Source organism: Eleutherodactylus coqui, chromosome 3 (assembly GCF_035609145.1).
Source record: "Eleutherodactylus coqui strain aEleCoq1 chromosome 3, aEleCoq1.hap1, whole genome shotgun sequence".
NCBI lineage: Eukaryota > Metazoa > Chordata > Amphibia > Anura > Eleutherodactylidae > Eleutherodactylus > Eleutherodactylus coqui.
The window spans coordinates 180,830,694-180,853,614 of record NC_089839.1 but is presented as its reverse complement, the minus strand read 5'-3'; the positions used below and the strand labels follow the sequence as shown (position 1 = coordinate 180,853,614).

Here is a 22,921-nt window from a genome sequence, read left to right as displayed (position 1 = left end):
TTCCGGGTTGAGTGCGAGGTTGAAGTCTCCCCCCAGTATAATGGTTGAGCCCTCTGCAAACCTTGCTAGCTTCTCCAACACGGTCAATCCGAAGGATGTCTGTCCCTGGTTTGGGAAATAAGCATTGGCAAATGTTATTCTTTTATCTAGCACTTCTGCTTTAATAAACAGGAAGCGTCCCTCTGGGTCGCGTAGTACGTCAAGGGGCTGAACTTGTAAGGTGTTATGGAAGGCGATAGAGACGCCCCCTGCCTTGCGGTTTGGATCGGGACTATGGTACCATACAGGGAACCTTTTAGTGGAGCATGTCGGGATCTCACCCGCCTTGAAGTGCGTCTCCTGAAGCAGGAGGACTTTTATCCCCTTCCTCTGCATGTGAAATAAAATTTGGCCTCTTTTGGATGGTACGTTCAGCCCCTTGGCGTTGTAAGTACATATTTTTAAGCTAGCCATGGCGTTTTATAGGTTGATGTTGTCCTGCATTCCCATGCTTCTGACTAGTGAAGCGCAAGGGGGTAGGGGGCAGAGGGTTAGGGGAGACAGAGGGAATAAGGGTGGGGAGCGGGGTGAGGGGATGCCAGCGCATGCCTTTTTTTTTTTGTTTCTTGTAACATAAAAAACACCACCTGCATATAAAGAAAAAAAAAGAATCACATAACACACTAAAAGGAGGGAGGGGGGGGGGAAACCAAAACAAAGGGGAACACAGGGAATCCCCACAACATGGGGGGGGGGGGGGAAATAGAAACAAAAGCAAACCATAGTGAGCAGGGCATATCTGCCCACCCCCATAAACTTCGGGGGAAACATTGCCTTTTAATGCAGCTCAAGGCTGCGTATCCTATGTGGGAGGCGGAGAGGCCAAAAACAGAGGTCCCCTCCCGCCTTCACCATCGCCGTGACTCGCTCCTTGGGAGAGAGCGAGGGCTGTGTGAGTGGTAGAGTACCACGGAAAACAGGTGTGAGAGAAAAGAGAGTTTAGAAAAAAAAAATGATGGGGTAACATGCGGGTGGGGGGGGGGAAGGAGAGGGGGAATTGGGATAGGACGGGGGAATTAGAGGTAAGTGGAGAATTTGAGAAAAAGTGGGATAAAGGAGGAATGGGATTAATGGAAAAAAAAAAAGAGGGGGGGGGGAAGCGGGGAAAGAGAAGAGAAAAGAGAAAGAGAAGGGGAGAGAGAGAGAGAGAGAAGAGAGAAAAAAAAAATAGATATAAAAAAAAAAGAGGGGGGGAAGCGGAGAAAGAAAAGGGAGAAGAGAAGAGAAAAGAGAAAGAGAAGGGGAGAGAGAGAGAGAGAGAGAGAGAAAAGAGAAAAAAATAAATAAATAAATAAAAAGAAAAGAAAAAATAAATAAATAAAAGATTTGCTACTGAAGACGGATGTCCAGCCCGCCACAGGGCCACCCCGTTATCGGGGGTCTAGAGTGAGACCGTATTCGGTCGGTGAGGAATGTGGAAGGAGGGGGTTCTTTGCACCCCCAGAGCTTCAAGTGTCCATTGAATCTGGGCCTTCTGGCAGGGGTGGTACTTTAAGTCCCATTGCCGTCTTGTTCTTTGTCCTCCATGTTGCTTGTTTTGCGTCCACCTTTTCCTGCCTTCTGCCATTCTGGTCTTGGTGGGGGCACTGGGGGCCCTTTAAAGGAGGGCCAATCTGGGATCGCGATGTGTGGTAGTTCCAGTGTCCCTAGGAACCCTGGTAGATCACCCAGATTCTTAAAGGTCGCCGTCTTCCCTCCTTTTCTTGCTTGTAGTTGAAGCGGAAATCCCCATCTATAGGGGATGTTTCTTTCCCGTAGAGCATTGAGCAAGGGTTTCAGGGCCCGTCGTAGCTGTAATGTGCGTCTTGATAGATCTGGGAACACCTCGACTGAATGGCCTCTGAACGTTAGGTTTTCAGCTATTCGCGTTCTTTGAAGTATTTGATCCTTTTCCTTAAAAAAGTGTACCCGGCAGATGACATCTCTAGGTCTGGAGGGGTCTGTGGGTTTTGGGCCAAGAGCGCGATGAACTCTATCTAGTTCCAGGTGATTCTCTATGGGTCTGTCTAAGATGTGGTTGAAGAATTCAATGACCCAATCTTCCAGCTGGCTATTGTCAATCTCTTCCGAAAGTCCTCTTATGCGGAGGTTATTCCGCCTGTGGCGATTTTCAATGTCGTCGATATGGCTGGTTAAGTCCGCGATCTGGTGCGCTTGCATTTCTATCAGTTGCGCGTGTTCTTTTATAGTGTTCTGGATCGTGTCTTGATTCTCTTCAATTTCTTCCACTCTTTGTCCTACGTGTTTGATATCTTCCTGTAGTGCTGCGATATCTTGTTTGTGAGCTGCATCTAGTTTCTGTAGAAGCGAGTTCATTTCTGATTTTGTGGGGATCGCCTTTAGGTGGGCCTTCCAGTCCCAATCTTCCTCTACAATCTTACCCCCCTCGCTGTCTGAGGTGCTGGTGCGTGTAACAGGCTGCTGTTTTGATGTGGCTGTTCCCCCCTGGGCCGTTTCTTGCGCCTTGTCTTTGTTTCTCGTAAGAGTGCCGGTTTTGCTGGGGGTAGTAGTGCTTTTGGGACGCACAGCTTCTTCTATATGGGGGTATTGCTGCTGGGCTCGTGTCTGTCTCTGTGGGAGGGGGGGGGGGCTTCGGGGGCAGCTCTGGTTTTCTGCCTTGCCCCTGTCGCAGGGTTCATCTGCCCCTCTTCTATGCTTTCCCATGTAGAGTGGGGGGGATGAGAGTCCCTTGTTTTGGCTTTACTGCAGCCTTTGGGGGTTTCTGTGTGGGACTCTGGGGTTATCTTCTCCCCTGTGTTGCCCTGTACCTCAGGGCTGCTGCATTCTGCTGGGTCTGTGGGCCGGGGTGGGGGCTGGGGGGCCGCTCTCTGTCTGGCGTGCGGCTGCTTCTCCCCCCCTCTCCGCTGCTCCCACCGCTTCCCCCCTGTACCTGAAGGGTTTCCTGATCACCCTCGTGCCTCTCCCGTCTGTCGGCCTCACAGGATGCCAGCGCTTCGCTGCAGTGAGTGTCCGGGCTGTCTCTCCCCCTGCGCTCAGCTGTTGCCGGTCTCCCCTCCTCCACGTGTGCTACAGTGTGCGGCGCCATCTTGGCTGAGCTTCGCAGCGGCTGCTGCCCTCCCGGAGAGCGGAGGAAACGCTCCATTGCTGCCGATGGTGGGTTTTTCCGCTGCTCCTGGCTGTCTGCCCCTTTTCTCCTTCCCATCTCCGATGTTATTTACCGTTTGCGGCGGCTGGCTCGTCTCTACAGGCGGCGGTTCGGGCGGGAGCTGAGCTCACACACAACCTACTCCATCGGTGGCTAGCTCCGCCCCCTGCAACCATTTTTTAAATTGCTCCAAGCATAAAAGTCTATATTCACATCTGTCTGGAGTCTCTAGCGGAGATCTAGCATGAAACCCCAGACAAAATAGTGCAGAATGCAGTGCTAACTTATCTAGTAACATTTCTCCCCACAAGCTGAATGAACTCCATTATGGTCCTGGTTGTCGGGATCTGGGTTTGGGAAATGATGGATTCAGCACTTCTGGTTCTTCTGCCGTTCGGCTCCGAGGACAAAGCCGGACAACAGAAAACAGTGATAGCAGTGTGAAATTAGGCCTACAATAAAGCAATTTTGAAAATGGCCCTTAAAGATTTCTAACCATCTTGTGTCTAGGGGCAGCTTCACACTACCATATTTGCGTGCATAAAATTTGCAAGCGCAATATCAAGATAATAGAATTCATTGATTTCAATGGCTTCATTCTTACTAGCATTTTTTTTGGGTGGGCATTTCGCAGCATGCTCTATTTTTGTGCGCTAAAAGTCCCCATAGAAGTCTATGGGAAGTGTTCAAATGCGCACTCAACACCCACGCAATACGCTCTGCAATTCCACTGGAAAAAGGATACTTATTAGGCTAAATAGCTTTTAATAATCATGGCTCTGGTTTGTCCTGTGTCCATGTGAACTAGTCCTGCGTGCACAAAAATTACAGTACTATGTGCCAATATGCACACAAATCAACCTCGTTTACTGCGTAAATACATTGAGGCGAGCATATTTGCGCATACGGCCTGAATAAGCCATAAAACTGCTATGTAGCTCTGTGCATTTTCACGGTTGCAGACTGCAGACAAACCTTGTGTAGTCTGATTCTGCAGCCAGCGTCTCATCTGTTCCTTACTTTTTGCCAACCTACTGGGTACCTTGAGGTTCCTGCTCTGTACTGGCTAATTGTGGGAAAAGGTTCTCCTTTTTTGTTATTGCACTGATTGGTGGGTAGGGCTGCCATTCAATCCGCCCAGCCTATCAGCGTGCAGTTGAGGAGATTTATATAAGCTCCTCATATTAGAAGATGACGCTTATACTCCTTGTATGCTAGTCAGGTCTCTGGGAGGTCTTGCCCTAGCTCATCTAGGACTTTTGCATCGTCTCTAGTTGCTTTAGTTGTTAGTTTTTGACTACAGCTACCAGTTGTGTGTTCCCATATCTATTCTGTCCCTGCTCAATGGTATTCACTTGCTCCATTTTCCATCCAGGGGTGCTAGAACACTCTAGTTTCTGGCGGCTGCATCACCTTTTTCAGGGCGGATGTACACCTGTTAGGCAGGGCTGGTTAGGGACAGTTTTGGGAGAGTCTGTCATCTTCTTCATACCCATTCCTATCTGTAGTGGTGTGTGTCTACTTAGTAATTCCATGCGTTTTCTGTCCACCTGTATTCCCGTTGTATTGAGTATACCAAGGATCACATTGTGATATCCCTAGTGGGTCTTCCACACAGTATCACTGCAACCATCATGGCTCATATATTCAATTCCATATTGTCACTCAAAATTCCCACTACACCAAAACCAACATTACCAATAATAACACAACATAAGGGCCAAATAATCTTGCAACACCATGACCACATATTACCACCACAAAGCTATTGATACCAACCTACTGTAACGGAAGAAAGACCACTACAAAGATCAATATTACCAATGATAACACTCCATAAGGGCCAAATAATACTTCCAGACCATGACCACATAATGTTGCCTTGTTTCTGATACAAAAAACATTATTGCCAACCCACACCCCCCACCCCCCCCCCCCCTCGCATACAGTGACCATGTAGCAGTGCATAATAGAGCAACACAGCCACTCTGCAAGGTGTATAAATGCTTACAGTACCAATATAATCAGTGATCAAGTGATCACAGGTGACAACCCGTCAGACTAGAGTTGTTCGCTTTTCCTTTATCTGGTCCAGACCATCATGACAATTTCTCCCAGTCACAACTTGTCTCTCCAGAATTTGAAACACAGATTTCTTCGAGTCCTCAATTTTCCAGGGACTTGCCTTTGATTTCCAAACTTCTACATAATCTCCCCATCCATAGTGCCCCAGATAATAGTAATGCCACCTGTTGTGACCCACACAGTAATAATATCCCCCTTTTTGTGCTCACTGTAGGCCCCACATAAGAAGTGCCACTTTTCCTGCCCTACACACAGTAAAAGTGTCCCCACTCAATAGTAATGCTCTCCTTATGCCCCCCACTCAATAATATTGCACTATATAGGCCCCCACTCAATAAGAATGTTCCATATAGGCTAGCACTCAGTAATAATGCCTCATATAAGCCCCATTCCGTAGTAATCTTCCAAACTGGTCCACAACAAGTAATAATGCCCCTATAGGCTCTCACTCAGTAATAATGCCCCATATAGGCCCCCACTCAGTAATAATGCCCCATATAGGCTCCCACTCAGTAATAATGCCTCCTATTGTCCCTCAGTAATCATGTTTCATATGGACCCCACTGAGTAAAAATCCCCTATATAGGCTCCCACTCACTAATAATGCTTCATATAGGCCCCACTCACTAATAATCCCCCTCACAGGCCCCCACCCAGTACTAATGACTCATATAGGCCCTCACTCAATAGTGCCCCATATAGGCCCTTATCTTTAGTTTTGGGCTCTTCCAAACTAGGTTTGGTGTTTGAGGTGGCTGGGGTTGGTAGGAATTATGAAAGCAGTCGGGCAGGCTTTGCTATACCATCCATAACTCCCATAGAAGTCAAGTGGAAGTTATGTAAACAGCGTAGCACAACGAACTACCTTGTTTCTATAACTTCTGACATAGTAATATCAACTGTAATCTAATGTACATACACCTTAGCCTGAAGCAGTGCAGTTTATTATCAGAACAACTCTACTCTCATGTGTATGCATTATGTAACTACACAATATGGTTCACACTCACTCATTATCACCATAGCGTCTACAAGGTGGGCCATGGAAAAGTAGCCGGCACCACTCTCTTATGAAAGGTGTTTAAAACAAAATCTGTCTTTGCTGCTCAAAGCAACCAATCACAATGCAGCTTTCATTTATTTTATTGCTAAGGTAAAATGGAAGCTGTGCTGTGATTGGTTGCTATGTGTAACAAACATTTTCTTCTAGACAGCTTTCAAAAGAGTGTGGTGTCGGGCTAATTTTCCGTGGCCCACCCTGTACAACGGACTTCATTGGAATATTTTAGTTTGATGCATTAATAAAAGAAAATCCTGCGGAGGCTTCTGAAAAATTCCGCCAGTGTCTACAAAAGTAGGTCAGTGGGGCAACATACAAAAGGACCTCCACTTTGGTTTGCCCCGAGTATTTTATATATTTGAAATAGCTGACCACTTTGTATTATTCCTAACCCCACGGAGCGTGGATATTTATGGATATAGATTACAATCACCATCTTTTCTACTATTATTATATATTTCAGCTCTGTATTTACTGTGTAGTGCTGATATTTTTTTGCGCATGTAATGTCTTTCAGGGGGGACCATTTGTTGAAGTATTTAGTGCCCAAGGAAAGGATCCAGTGGCCAAGTGGAGGCTCTCTGGCAGTCAATCAGCAATCTGGAAAGTAAGCTCATTCATCCTTGAATTACTACAGTGTATTATATACAAGCCTCTCTCTATATTTCCAGATGGTAACATTTATGTTTTGGAGAAGTGCAGTCTCTCTGGCTGTTCTAGGAAGCTCCTGGTTGGATTTGGCTTGTAGAATATATTACTTTTTGACTATCTTGTTAGCAGATCTTATTCCATGCATTTTAGTAATCATATCATTTATTTGATTTTTGAGAAAACTATTTTTTTTTTACCAAACTGTTCATTATTCCTAGGAGTTAACACTACAGATGTTGTTTTACTCAGTGATGAATACTATGTAAATATATATTGTGATCAGCCATAACATTAAAACTAGGTGAAGTGAATTACATTTTATTACAATGGTGCCTGTCAAGGGGTAGGATGTATTGGGCACCAAGCAATCAGTCAGTTCTTCAAGGTAATGTGTTGGAACCAAGAAAAATGGCCCTTTTACACGAGCCGATTCTCGTTTTGAACGAGTGCACAGGCGAGTGATGTCTCCACTAATTTGTTAGTAGTTGTTCACGCTCAGGCCTTAGTCAGACGGGCGTTTTTTCGCGCGATTTGCGGATCGCATGACGGATGCGCATCCGCAAATCGCGTGACCGGTGCGCGCAAGTCGCCCGAAAATCTGCTCCTAGCCGCGTTTCATTAGAAACGGGCCGGAGCTGTCCAGCGCATTGCATTCAATGGAGACGGCAATACAGCCGTCTCCATTGAAAGCAATGCGCTGCGGGCGAGCCCGGGATGAATTGTCGGTAAGGGCTTGAATATATAAGCCCTTACCTGCAATTCATCCTAAAATGTGTACAAATAAAAAAAAATTGTATACTCACCTTCTGCCGGCAGCCGGAGCTCCGCGCGGCCGTCCTGCAGTGGGTGTGAAGGGGGTGTGAGTCAGACGTGCCCCCTGATTGGCTCAGCGCTGAGCCAATCAGAGGCATGCCTCACTCACACCCATTCATGAATTCATGAATGGATGTGAGTCAGACCTGCCCCTGATTGGCTCAGCGCTGAGAGGCAGCAGTCACTCACCCATTCATGAATTCATGAATGGGTGTGTGAGTGTTTTCAGCCTCTGATTGGTCAGCGCTGTGACCAATCAGAGGCAGATCATTCAGCAGGCGGGGATTTTAAAGCCCCGCCGGCTGAATAGTGCCAAGAAGCAGTTCAGGAGAACTGACAGCGGCCGCGGCTGGACTCCGGCTGCAGCGGAAAGGTGAGTATACAATTTTTTTTTATTTTAACACATTTTAGGATGAATTGCCGGGAAGGGCTTATATATTTAACCCCTTCCCGACAATTCACCCCGCGCACGCCGGCAGCCCATTGCTTTCAATGGAGCGGTTGTATTGCCGCTCCATTGAATTCAATGGGCAAACATTGTTCTTCTCTTCCACAGCTGTTACAGCTGTGGCAGAGAAGAATGATTTGTCTTCTATATGTTCTCAATGGGGTCGGCGCTGCTGCTGCCGGCCCCATGGAGCGCATATACAGAAGAGAACAGGAATCGCAGATCGCAGATAGGTGCGATCTGCGATTTTTTGTTCTATAATTTATCGGACGAGCGCATAGAAAGCGCTCATGTGTCCGATACCATTGCAAAGCAATGGTTTTAAAAAATCGCCGGACGCATGCGCATGCGCAAATCGCGGCTAAAAACGCCCGTCTGACTAAGGCCTCATGCAGAATGTTTAGACAGGCAGATCATCATTGAGAATTGTTCCCTTTTTGTTCAGTGCTTCATATCCTATGTAAAACATTGAGTCGGGAGCGTGTAGACGTAACGAGGAGTGAGGGAGCCGCTGATGATTTTTATATCAGACGAAAATGAGCAACAAACGAAAAGGGAAAGAAAAGTGCTTGCGTTTAGACTTAACGATTGTTGCTCAGTTGTTGATTCTTTTGAGTGGATTTTGAATGACAATCGTTACGTGTAAATGATCCTTAAGGATCTGAGGGACTTTTACAAGCACCAAACTGTGATGGCTAGATGTCTGGGTCAGAACTTCTCCAAAATGGCAGGAGTTGTGGGGTGTTCTGGGTATGTAGTGGTAAAAGTGGTTCAAGGAAGAACAACTGGTGACAGGCTCACGGGCACCTAAGGTCTATTGATATGTGTGGTAAGTGAAGCAGAGCCTGTCTGGTTTGATCCTACAGAAGAGTGGACTGTAGCACAATTTGCTCAAACCGGTACTGTTGGCTGTGATATAAAGATGTCAGAGCACACATGGCATCACAGCTTGCTATGTATGGGGACTGCGTAGATGAACACTGGTCACAACGCCCATGTTGTCCACCACTGTAAGTGCCTAAAATGTGCATGTGAGCATCAGAACTGGATGATAGAGCAATAGAAGAACGGGTCTGGTCTGATGAATCCTATTTTATTTAGCATCATGCGGACAGCCATGTGCGTGTTTGCCACTTATTGGGGAAGAGGATAAATCATGGGAAGAAGACATGCCGATGGAGGCAGCGTGGTGCTTTGGGTGATGTTTTACTGGGAAACCTTGCATTATGTCCTTCATGTGGATGTGATTTGTACCAACTAATTAAACAATGTACAGGTCATGTACCTTCCTTCATGGCAGCGGCATTTCCTAATGGCAGTGCCCTCTCTCAGCAGGATAATGCACCTTGCCATCATGTAAACACTGTCTGAGGTGAGACATGACAAAGAGTTCAAGGTGATGACTTGGCCTCCAAACTCCAAGGATCTCAATCCTATCGAGCTTCTATGGGATGGGCTGGAAAAACAAGTCTGAACCATGGAGGCCACAACTCACAGGACTCCTAGGATCTGCTGCTAACATCTTGGTGCCAGATACCACAGGACACCCTCAGAGGTCTTGTGGTGTCTCGAGGAGTCAGAGAGGAAGTCCTACACAATATTAGACTGGTGGTTTTAAAGGAGATGTCCCGAGGCAGCAAGTGGGTCTATACACTTCTGTATGGCCATAATAATGCACTTTGTAATGTACATTGTGCATTAATTATGAGCCATACAGAAGTTATAAAAAGTTTTATACTTACCTGCTCCGTTGCTGGCGTCCTCGTCTCCATGGTGCCGACTAATTTTCGCCCTCCGATGGCCAAATTAGCCGCGCTTGCGCAGTCCGGGTCTTCTCCTCTTCTCTATGGGGCTCCGTGTAGCTCCGTGTAGCTCCGCCCCGTCACGTGCCGATTCCAGCCAATCAGGAGGCTGGAATCGGCAATGGACCGCACAGAAGCCCTGCGGTCCATGAAGACAGAGGATCCCGGCGGCCATCTTCAGCAGGTGAGTATGAAGACGCCGGACCGCCGGGATTCAGGTAAGCGCTGTGCGGGTGGTTTTTTTAACCCCTGCATCGGGGTTGTCTCGCGCCGAACGGGGGGGGGGGGTTTAAAAAAAAAAAAACCCGTTTCGGCGCGGGACATCTCCTTTAACGTCATGGCTGATTGTTGTATAATGAATCTCAGGATGAGCTGTGACGTAGGGCTCACAGATAGCGGAATATTAATGCCAGCTATACTGGTACATACTAGCAAGCAGCATGCTTTATGATAAAGGACATTAATTTAACTACAGAGTCTAAAGGTTCCTTTAAATCTTTACCACAGATTTCTAATACACAATCACGCCATTGCTTGTACATTTCACACTGCGTTGAGTGTTGTAGCAGCTGATTTATTTTTAATCTAAAAATAATAACATGCTTTAGAAAATTGATTAGGACAATTGGCGCGTGGTTTAATGAACAGCATTCACCTATCATTCAGCCGCTTACAGTACATTACCTGCGATCAGACGCTCCCGGGGGGCTTTATGGCTGCTGTTCCAAAATGAAAAAAAAAAAAGGAAAGACTCTTCTTTGATCAGTTCTGCTCAGTGATTTTTCTAATAGCATTTGATGGCTAATTTATTATATTTTTATTAATATGATTCAAGGACTTTGATAAGGAAGTGAAGAGTTTCGTCTTTGTCCTTGAAGGAAGCAGCCAGACTATCAAGATGCAGCTGCCAAAGGAGAACAAGCACATGCGTAAGTGTCCTGGCATTACTGGAAGTTTAAGGCTTGTTCTAACTTAACCCTTATTCTGCCTAGATAATAAATACATTAGGATAATAATAGAAGTCAAAGTTAAAAAATAGCATACAGAAAAAAAACTAAAGTCAGCCCTTCCAACAAATTAATTACATGTGATGGTGCACATAAACCATGGCTGCAGCAATTACAGTGACACATGCCTCCGCACTCACATCTAATATATGTACAACTGTTTATACTAACCGCATAAACATACAAAGTTCTTAATACATATTATGATCAAAACACGTGGGTCCATTTGTCAGACACCTATTCTTGGGCCAAAGGCATACAATGACATTTAGAGTTGGGTACCCATCCAATAAGGATGGGCCCACATGCTTTGATCAACATATATGCAATATGAACCTTGCATTTGTATGCGGTTAGTATAATCAACAGTTGTGCAGTTTTATTCAGATATTAGATGTGTATGAGTGCTGAGGCCTGCGTTACTCTTACTGTATCTGTTGCAGCCATGGTTTACATGCACCTTTACTTTTAATTTGTTGAAGGGGGTGAATTTTGTTTTTTGTATGCATTGCATTGGATGCGGCTGCCCTCATTTGGCATGCACTTCATTCACTCATCTGTCTCAGGTGGCTTAATGAAAGTATATAGCAGGTATACAATTTTCCAGAGTTCATTGGAGGCCTTTGGCCCCAGGTGAGGTGTCTTTTAGAGCTAGGTACCCATCCAATAAGGTTTGCGTGGGCATGGCAGATGGGCCTACATGCTTTGCTTAAATATGAGCAAAGTACCTCGCATTTTTATGTGGTTAGCATAACCAACAGTTGTGCAGTTTTATTCAGATATTAGATGTGTATAAGTGCTGAGGTATATGTTAATGATAAAGAAATAGGACAGTGCTCCAATCCAAACAATAACCAAAAAGAGTGCAAAGAATGCACCTGGTGTGGCAGCCCAATTTATTAAACTATCATGGTTTTAAGGATGCACGAAAAACATCATCAGGAAAAAAAACAGAATTGCACTTTGAAAGAACTATGATTTTTTTGAATATGGGGAGGAAAAAACGAAAGCAAGAATACAAAAAAGAGTCGCAGTGGAAAGGGGTTAGACAGTTTAATCAATCTGCCCCAATGTGATGACATTGCTTGATATAGCATCCAGTGTTCTACCATTATAAGCAAACCTGCTGCCATGTGGCTTCGTAAATTCTTCATATCTACTAGCAGTTTACGCTGTCCGCTAAGAAATAAATAGGAATATTTGATGCAGAAATATCCAGAAGACAGTTTCACTAATTCTCTGTATAGGAACAAAATAAGAAAAAAAAAGATATATTAAAAATGCCGTCTTGTACTAATGGCTAGGAGATTAATTATTCTGAAGTTACTAGCATATTTTCAATTATTTCTATCAGCAGAACTTTGTATAGTAAATTAATATATCCCTACAATAAATGAGCCTTTAATTTGTTTATTGCTAGCATTAATATAAAGTGTTCCCATTCCAGATTTTCACATTGCCGTTCATCATACAATATTACAACTAAAAACTGGAACACTGTTTATGAATACTAATATATAATGGAGTAAATGCTATCAGGAAATGGAAGCAGCTAACATTAGTTACCGTATATACCACAATGGTTTCCTACCCACAGGTCATGTAGCTGTTTTATATAGAGAGCAGATATAGAAAGTAGGTCATAAATCCATTAACCCCTTGAGTGGCGGGTTTCCTACCACCCTGTCGTGCCCACCAGGGCAGGTTTTTTAAAATGGTCTAATCATTGAATTTCAACTAATTTTGCAGTTGCGTCTCAAGAGCCATAACTTTTTCATTTTTCCATTGACATGGCCATATAAGGGCTTGTTTTTTGCGGGACAAGTTGTGATTTTTTTAAACAGGGGGGATGAAAAAAAGAAATGGGGAAAAAAGAAAAAAAGGGGCCATGTCATTAAGGGGTTAAATAATGTATTAACTTCCTTCTCTGGATCATTACGACGCATGGATACCACATGTGTGATTGTATTTTTGATTTTTTACAAAGTAAAGGGAGACAAGTGTTTTTATAATTTTTTTTATAATTTTTTAACTTTTTTTTTTTTTATTTTTTTTACATTTTTTTTGTCCCTTTAGGGGACTTCCACAGGGACCCATCAGGACCCCTTATCACATTCCGGGGGTCCGATGGTGACAGCCCTTTACATGCTGCAGTGACAGCCCTTTACATGCTGCAGTCACATAGACTGCAGCATGTAAAGGGTTAACACAGCAGAGATCGGAGGTTTTCTCTGATCTCTGCTGTAAGAGCTAGTACCTAGCTGTCCTCTGACAGCTAACAACCAGCTCTCCCTGCCACAAAGACCATCGGTTTGCTTCTGACAAGCCGATGGTCTCTATGGCAACCTGTAAACAAAGCAGGAGATTGCCGACATATCGGCAATATCTTCTGCTGGTTTTTCAAAGTCCTGCACTGCTCTATGTGGGTCTGTGCAGGCAGAGCACAGTGCCACTGCTTGTGGCATTGTGCTCTGCAGCTCCCATAGTGATACATAGCCCGGAAATCTTCCGGGCTATGTTGCTATGAGCAGTGGAGCTCGTCCCGGAAATTTTCCGGGCGTGCCACTCAAGGGGTTAAAGGGGGTTTCTGGGACTTATTAATAATCCATCATTTAGATAGGTCATTATTATCAGATCGGTGGTGATCTGATTCGCGTCGGCCTTGCAGATCAGCTATTTGTAGGGACCCAAGCGCTCGGGTGAAGATCCTCTGACTGGCATTGCAGCATGCACTTGAATGGGACTGAGCTGCAAAAGGTCCATGTGACGTCGCAACCCAAGCACGGTGAACCCTTCGAAAACTGATTGGTGAGAGTGCCTGAGTCTGAACCCCCACCGATCTAATATTGATGACTTATCCTAAGGATAAGTCACAAATATCTAGGTCTCAGATAGCTCATTTATCCCCGTAGCACCCCAGGAAGTATATATACACACCATAGATGTGAAGGGTTTTCAAAGAGCAGGCTCTGTCTTTGACAGCTGACACCCGACTATAACAGCTGCGATCAACGTTCACTTCCATCACGCTTTAAATGTCATTGTTAATTTTGACATGGGCGTTTAAATGTCACCGATCAGTCATTGGAGGTCCCAAATGGTGTTTTGATTGGGAGGTACCATCCAGGTCTCATGGCAGCCAGGAACATTCTAAAAATCTTCAGGGCCGCCATGTATTTTTGTCTAGTAAGATGTGCCTGCAGCATGTCTTAATACAATGCCGGAAGATCAAGCAATTGCAGCTTCAAGTTCCCACAGTGTACTAAAAATAAAGGAAAAATGCTTGGAAAAAAATGTTGTTTTTTTTTAAATGAGACACATTATTTATGCCGCATGATGAACGTCCTAAAAAAATACAAAACACCAGAACTGCACTTTTTTTTGGTCACTCCATCTCTAAGAAAAAAATTTAATAAATCGAAAAGCCAGATTTACTTCAAAATGGTACAAATAGGAACCACAGATCTTCCCACAAAAAATGAGCCCTTACACAACTTTATCGACAAAAAGAGAAACATTTTGGTGTTCAGAGGACGGTGACAGAAAAGAATTTACAAACAAAAAACTATTATGTGGTATTGTTATAATTGTACTGATCCACAGAATAAAGGTATCAGATCATGTTTGCTGCAGTGCGTACGCCGCAGAAACTAGACCATCCTCAAAAATGGTATTTAATTTCTATTTCCCTCGACTTAGGAATTTTTAAAAGCTTTTCAGTACATTAAACATATTACGTAAATAGAACCACAGTAGTACCGTTAAAAAACACAACTCGTCCTACTGGAAACAAGACAGCTATGTAGATGGGAAAATAACATATTATCTAACCCTGTTAATTGTTTCTATGTCCAACCTATTTGTTTCAAATCTATTTAAATGGGAATATCTCTTTTAAATATAAGATAGTCCAGTTTGCATGCCCGCTCTCTCCCAACTCTTCCCCACTCAGTTTTCAGGATGACGTGTATAATATGACACATCAAACAGAATGGCGTTCTCTGTGATTTCTGATGTATTGAGTGCACAGAGTAAGAGGAGAGAAAAGACAATTGATAGTGTCTGCAATATATAAAAATATATATATGTGTGTATATCCATACTAATATTATAACAGCGACAGTAACTCCGTCAGCCTGTCTGTTACCTTTTCACAGCTAAACCGTTGAAGCAATTTTGATGAATTTGGCAGGGAGATAACTGGCATCTTGAAGAAGGACATAGGCTAGGTTTTATCCCGAACATTTATAGTGTTCTCTAGGAAGTGCGACAAGACAAATTTATTTGGGGATGCACAGGCACACCTTCACTCCGACGTCAGCGCCGTGCCATGCGGTGAGGCGGAGGGGAAGTGGGTGCACATCGTAAGCTAGGCCTACACAAATGGGCAGGCACATGAAGGCAGATGTTGTTGCCGCACATATGTGATTATTAAGGGCGGCAGAGTGGAGAGGAATGGGGTGCACATCATAAGCAAGGCCACCCCACATGGGCAGACACGTGAGGGCAGACGTCATTGCCGTACATATGTGATTATTAAGGGCGGCAGAGAGGAGGGGAGTGGGGTGCACATCATAAGCTAGGCCTCCCCACATGGGCAGACATGTGAGGGCAGACATTGTTGCCGTACATATGCGATTATTAAGGGCGGCAGTGCAGAAGGGAGTGGGGTGCACATCATAAAGTTAGGCCACCCCACATGGGCAGACACATGAGGGCAGACGTCATTGCCGTACATACATGATTATTAAGGGCAGCAGAGGGGAATGGGATGCACATCATAAGCTAAGCCCCCCCCACATGGGCAGACATGTGAGGGCAGACATCATTGCCTAACATATGTGATTATTAAGGGCGGCAGAGCGGAGAGGAATGGGGTGCACATCATAAGCTAGGCCTCCCCACATGGGCAAACACATCAGGGCAGACATTGTTGCCGTACATATGTGATTATTAAGGGCGGCAGAGCGGAGGGGAGTGGGGTGCACATCATAAGCTAGGCCTCCCCACATGGGCAGACATTGTTGCCGTACATATGCGATTATTAAGCTCGCAGGGATTCCCGCTGCTGCCCGGGAATAAAACTTGAACAGAAGACACATTATCATTGATTGAGATTTTAAAGAAAATCTGTGTTCCCCATACCAATCAATTACAGCGCAGCTTTTATTTACCTCAGCTGTTTAGAGAAATGGTTTCCTTTTGATAATCGTGTTTCCTATATATGTATATGTGTGTGTGTATATATGTGTATATATATATATATATATATATATGTATATATGTTATACATAGTTTTGTATGTCCCTTTTTCTGTGATTTGCAATATATATATATGGGGCTGACATGATTTCAATAATAGCAATGAATCAAAAAGTTATTGCTTTATGTTCAAGCTTCACTGACTAACATTAAGATCTTAAGTCCTCATATAAGAATCCCAGCAGTAGTAGACATTACAGTAAAAAACCCCTGCAATCTACTATGCTTCAGAGACACCCATTCCACTCCCCCCTGGTATTGTAAGTTGCACCGGGGCATCACCACCCACTACATTAGTCTGAAGTCAGTGCCCCTGTACGGCCTGATTTTGTTAACACACTATGTACAGGTACCATGCAGTTGACCATTCAGTTCAATGAATGGGTCCTGCTCATTAAACCATAAGGGACATGAAGCACGTCTGTGTTCTTTATATCCATTTTGCCTGCATTCAGGGGTTTCATTGGAGTCCTACTGAATTCTTCAAAAGTAACTGAAAAGCATAAATGCACTTTTGATGCTCTTTTCAGATGTTTTTGATGATCCGAGCAGGACGCCTTTTATTGAATTAAATTCTATCTAAAAGCCATCTCTTTCTATGTCAAGACGCATGGATTAAAGAGTAGGAAATGTGTTAGATTAGGGCATTGTGCGCATGGGAGCACATTTGCTGTTTGTATAGTTGTGATCAAAAGTTTGGTCACCCCCCCGGTTAAATTACAGTAGAAAGTACTTCAGAAGTATACCCCTCTGCAACCATTTGTTATTGCTTCAATAGATCTGCAGTAAAAAGTTAAATGAATCAACTTTGAACATGTCCTACCTAAAAATAATGTACCATTTTGTATATACAGTACTTTTACAGATTTATAGTGAATGGACACTTTATTAGAAATACCTATTTAGTAGCACATTGGACTGCGGCATTTCTTCATGGCATCCATTCACAAGTATCAGAGGACCCAAGATGTACTAAGAATATTTCCCACACCATTATTCTACCTCCACTAGTCTAAACTTGACAGAAAGGGTTAATTGCTGTTTGGGCCAAATTCTGATCTTCCAACAGCATGGAGAAACAGAAATCTAGATTCATATGGCTAGTTAATGTTTTTCCAGTACTTGAGCCCACTAGTTTAGGGATAAAAACCTTTAAAAAAGTTGTTGTTTTTTAAATTTATAGTTGTTTGTTTTTAAAATTTGTATATTTAGCTAAAATAAAGTACAGGAACGGGTTCCTAATTTTGTTTTGGATGTTTTGATATGTATAGTTTTGGATTACAGGGCGCATATGGCGATGGTGTTGTTTGGCATTAGCATCATATATCTGGGGGTCATTCACATGGTCTTTTTTTTTTTTATTTTACACTTTTCCACCATAGCTGGGGAATCTATAGGAGCCCCAGTTACAGAAGAAGATATCCCCCTAGTGTGACAGTAGTCACTGGCAGAGCTGATCAGGGTCTGCTAGGACCCTGCAGCTCTGTTTTTACAGAGGCACCCAGCAGTCGCATGATCACTGGGTCACATAGGGGAACTTACAATTCCACTTTAGTAGATAGCGCTATGGAAAGAAAAAAGCAGAAGTGGTTAAAAACAGCTTCTCCCTTCTCCTATGGGTCCTGGGTTGTGTCTGACAGCCAAGGACCTGATCTGCTCATTCGTGATTGCAGGAGCAGGAGCTTTAATCCTGCGCCGTACTTCTGCTATCAGCCGGTGTTAAAGCCCAGGACGAAGGGCCGTATATTTACAGAGCTTGGTCTTTAAGGGGTTAAACAACAATGGTGCTGGAACTGGTCGTTTGTTGCTATAGTTCACCTGTGTTAAAGAACAACGAATGGAGCACCTACATTGAATTTGGCTGCAATTTGCTTGACTGTGCACCACGTTTTCATCAGAATGTTGCTTGGCATCCTCCTCTGACCCCTTTTGACATCCACAGGATCCCCTTTCACTGGATGTTTTTTCTTGATCACACCATTCTTGGTATACTCTGCACACACCCAAAAAAATAACTCCATAAGGTTGGCAGTTTTTTAAATTCTTGCCCTAGTTAGTCTAAGGGCTCCTGCACACTTGCGTTTTTCTTGCGCTTTTTTTTTTACGCGATTGTCAATGGGACTTTCTAATGTTAAAAACGCATCACACAAAAATTGCAAAGCACCAACTAGCGATGCGTTTTTATTAACGTCACAAAGTCCCATTGACAATCGCGTGGAAAAAAACGCGCAAGAAAAATGCAAGTGTGCAGGAGCCCTTACACAGATGATCAGGCCACATAACACATCCCTTACACAGATGATCAGGCCTCGTTGGAAGTTGTTCAGATTACTATATTTTCGCATTCTAATGTAGATTCACTGAAACTGATCCACAGAAAACTTGGCATTTGATTTTACGCTGCACTCTGGGGACATGTGTCTAATTTCCATACAGAGAATCTCCAATCATGAAAGAGCAGGAGTCTCCAATAATGTGGCCATTCAGTGTATGTGATGTCTTAGTGGTACACACCACAAACTCTTGTTAATAGTGTTAAAGGGGTTATCCAGACAGCAGACGCCAGGATATACCAGGGTTGGAGCGGAAGCACTGCTCTGACCCCCGTGTAGCGCTCGGCACTCGTAATTGCAAGTTCTTATTGAAATCTGAGCTACGTCAATGAAAGTGGTGCTTGCAATTACGAGCACCAGCTGCTACATCGGTCGGAGCAGTGCTCCCAATGGCTGCTTTCTGCATAACCCCTTTAAATTTTAGGCTTGGGAAGAAATATCCACTAGACTAATCCCTTCTGGCTGCTCATTGCCTAGCTCAGGTCCCTCCCTATACACAAATGGGCACAATGCAGAAAAATGAGAGCTGTCTGGTGATTACTTGCTATAAGCAAGAAGTCCAGTTTTTCTGTTAGACAGCTTTGACTAATGAAGGCCCGGCTGGATCCAAATCGCCTTATAGATCAATATTCACATTCAAGCTGTCAGCCAGGCAGATGTGAACTCGCCTTGCCACACACTGGTTTGACTTAGGTCTATCTGTGTAGACAGCACCTGGAGAACCCTGATTGTCACTATTGACCCCTCCAAATGGGATAAGGTCTTTGCTGTGGGGTCCCCAGTAGATAGTCACAGTGTTGTGGCTGCTGGCGCAGTACCATGCCAATGTACAGTACTTGATGATGTGTACTATAGTGTAGGAGACAGGCCGACAATGGTCAGGGTTGGAAGCTGAGAAGCAGTGATCAGATCCAAGCAGTGGTTCGGTTCAGGGAATCAGAGCCAAGGTCAGGAAGCATGGAAGTCAGGATAGTCAATAGTCAGGCAGGAGTCAAAACCAGAATGTGCACACACTGGTTTGTTATCACAATGCCTATAGTGGACTGATTGCTTAGGCATCTTCCATAGGCAGAGGATGCCTAATATAACCATAGGTGAGTGGTGATTGGGAGGGAACAAGGTATGGAGTGCGTACTAGCCTTTTAAGAAAGAGTGCAGGACGCTTGTGGGACCAAGGGACAGATCTCAGAGAAGAAGCGAAGAAACAGCGGCATCCGGCTGTGGTTCCAGTGACAGGTGAGCCTCAGTTGAAGCACGTCGTGACACAAGCGTCAATACTAATAGCACTCCTCTTAACCATCTCAAATTTAATGGAACAGTCCAGGAGTTCAGGTACTGTCCTGCTGTCCCAGGAGGCATGCTAAATGTCCAGATTACAACTGTATCTGCAGAAAGATATAGTTGGCTACAATGGTGAGGCAGGAACCCATGAGCTCCCTGCACCACCATTCACTCTGCCGGCACCTCAAAGCAGGCAGGCATGATGTAGGGCCTGAAAAACAGCTCAAAACATGATGGATGTAGTCTCTATCTGAGCTAGAAAGTTCGTGCGTAGCAGGGAGATCGTGCCACTGTAACCCAACAATCCCCCCTTTCCATAGCTACGTCATTGATGCTCGTGCCAACTTGCCCCCTCTTTGATTTTTTTTCCCATGTTTTTTAATATTAACAATAGATTTTTTGCTTTTTATCTGCATTACCTCAACCAAAGAGCTTCTGTACAGCTTGTTGATATTCATTCATCTATAAGGACCCAGGAGAGCTCGTATCTATGCATTGGTTTTCATACCCGATGGGACATACAGTAATATTACCGCAACTCTAAAAAGGAATTCATTGTATATGTGTAGTTGTTGTCTCCGCAGCGGGCTTTTACTGCTGAGAGGCTCTACAATATATTTTCCGCTATGTCTACAGATTCCTAAGGGGAATAATAACAATCCCAAATGGCTCTTGATACATCTTATAACTTGTGATACACAGAGATACAGGTGCAATGGTGATTGTGACTCGGACTTTCCTCCCTCTCATCACATTAAGGGCCTTTCACACAACAGTTTTTGTGAGCCAAAACCAGGAGTGGGTCCAAAATATGGAAAAACTCCAAATCTCTCCATTTATACTTTCTCTCCACTCCTGGTTTTGGCTCACAAAAACTGAACACAAAAACTATCATGTGAAAGCGCCGTAAGTTCTTTTCTAAACCAAAAAAGAAAGATGTTTTTTTAACCCCCTGAGTCTCGCTCATTACTGTGAGGACACCAAAGTTGTCTGTGAAGGTTATGTTACTCCCATATTGGTTGTGCCAAATATATACACACTTAGTATAAATGTGGAAAAATAGGAAAGGGAAACACAAAGACAGAGAATCTAACCCTAAACCTTGTGATACAAGAAGACCCTACCTATGGCAGGCTCTGTTAACTCCTGGTGGGAAGGAAATAGTTGATAAGTACAGTGAGACTCATTTTTGCAAGTGTTTTTTGTACTGACAATGGGAATATTTAAAGGGGTATTCCAACAACAAACTCTAATGGCAATGCTTTTTTTTCAGAAACAGCCCTACACTTGCCAATGGTCACTGTCTAGTATAGCAGTTGAGTTGTATTCACTTGAATGACTTGCAATGCCACAAACAGCCAATAGACAAGAGAGGCATGATTTCAGGAAAAAAAGTCAGAACCCTTAATCTAATCCTGGAAGAGCCTATTGCAGTTTCGGGCAGCTGCTAGTAGTGTCCTTCTGCTCTCCCTGTCTGCTTTTGTCCAGCACTGAGAGGGTTAAAGGGGTTGTCTCGCAAAAGCAAGTGGGGTTATGCACTTCTGTATGGCCATATTAATGCACTTTGTAATATACATCGTGCATTAAATATGAGCCATACAGAAGTTATTCACTTACCTGCTCCGTTGCTAGCGTCTCCGTCTCCATGGCTCCGTCTAACTTAAGCGTCTAATCGCCCGATTAGACGCGCTTGCGCAGAAGGGTCTTCTGGCTTCTGTTCGGTCCGGCACGAGCGGCGTTCAGGCTCCGTCCCCTTCTACGCGTCATCGCGTAGCTACGCCCCGTCACGTGTGCCGATTCCAGCCTCCTGATTGGCTGGAATCGGCACACGTGATGGGGCGGAGCTACGTGATGACGCATAGAAGGGGGCGGAGCCAGAACGCCGCTGCGCGTGCCGGACCGAGCCGAAGGGAAAAGACCCTTCTGCGCAAGCGCGTCTAATCGGGAGATTAGACGCTGAAATTAGACGGAGCCATGGAGACGGGGACGCAAGCGCAGGGAAGGTAAGTGAATAACTTCTGTATGGCTCATATTTAATGCACGATGTATATTACAAAGTGCATTAATATGGCCATACAGAAGTGCATAACCCCACTTGCTTTCGCGAGACAACCCCTTTTAACCAGTACTGAGTGGGTTAACCAGCTCTCTGGTTCTCAGCTCACCTTTTATTTAAGCTGAGCGGATGCACTTCCTTGTTGCCTCTGAATTTGTGTTCGTTTGTTCGTGACACGCAACTTTCTTTGGTCCCTCTGTTCTGTGTCTTGTCAGCCTCCCTGTGTTAGGTTTGTTTCAGGCCTTCTGTTCTATCTGAGGCTTCTTGCATATCTGATCTGCTTGTATGTTTATTTTCTGTCAGTTCCCATTCCTGTTTATGGTTTGTCCTTGTTCTTTCCTGCATCTGCCTGTTTCTATATTTGTTACTTCATCAGTTATAGTCAGACCCGAGGTTCTAGCGCAGGGCCGTCCTTATTGGGGCGATCGCCTTTCTTGTAGTTAGGGGTCTGCCATTCCCTCTGCAGCCAAGAGTCAGTCTCCCTGTTCCTGGCAACAATCGGTCTATCTGAGTAGTCAACTACCAACCTCTCCGCAATAGAGCCAAATGCCATAAATCTGTGATAGGTGTAGACCCTGAGCCGGCTGCAAAGGGGGAGAGTTGTTCATTCCTATGCATGGCACTCTCTTGCATAACCTGTAGAGGCTATATTGAAAAGGCTGTTCAATTTATACAAGAAAAGTTTAAAAACCCTACAGATGTTATAAAGCATAAAAAAATAAAATGCTCAGATCCTTAGTTTATCCTTAGGAAACTACTTAACATCTGTTGTTGGCATTCTGTACACTGATGTTCCAAGCCATATATTCTCTTGTCCACAAAGAAATAAAACATGCTGTATTTTGTGCGCATTTGCATACAAAAGGGCCTCATAGAAGTCTATAGGGGGCGTAAATGCACATGCAATATGCAAGAGGATGCATTAAATACAGTACAAAACTGTGGGGGAAAAGAACACATCTGGACCTCATTAGACCT

At 44.3% G+C, this 22,921-nt stretch overlaps 1 protein-coding gene across 3 annotated transcripts in view; it reads left to right on the top strand.

The window, feature by feature from the left end:
- CFAP20DC (CFAP20 domain containing) overlaps window positions 1-22,921 on the top strand; it is a 416,942-nt gene that overhangs the window by 26,362 nt on the left and 367,659 nt on the right. For all 3 annotated transcript variants that reach the window (XM_066596613.1, XM_066596612.1, XM_066596614.1), the window contains exons 3-4: window positions 6,808-6,897; window positions 10,840-10,933. In XM_066596613.1, the coding sequence (XP_066452710.1) occupies window positions 6,808-6,897; window positions 10,840-10,933 (184 nt within the window). The remainder of the gene's footprint in view (window positions 1-6,807; window positions 6,898-10,839; window positions 10,934-22,921) is intronic.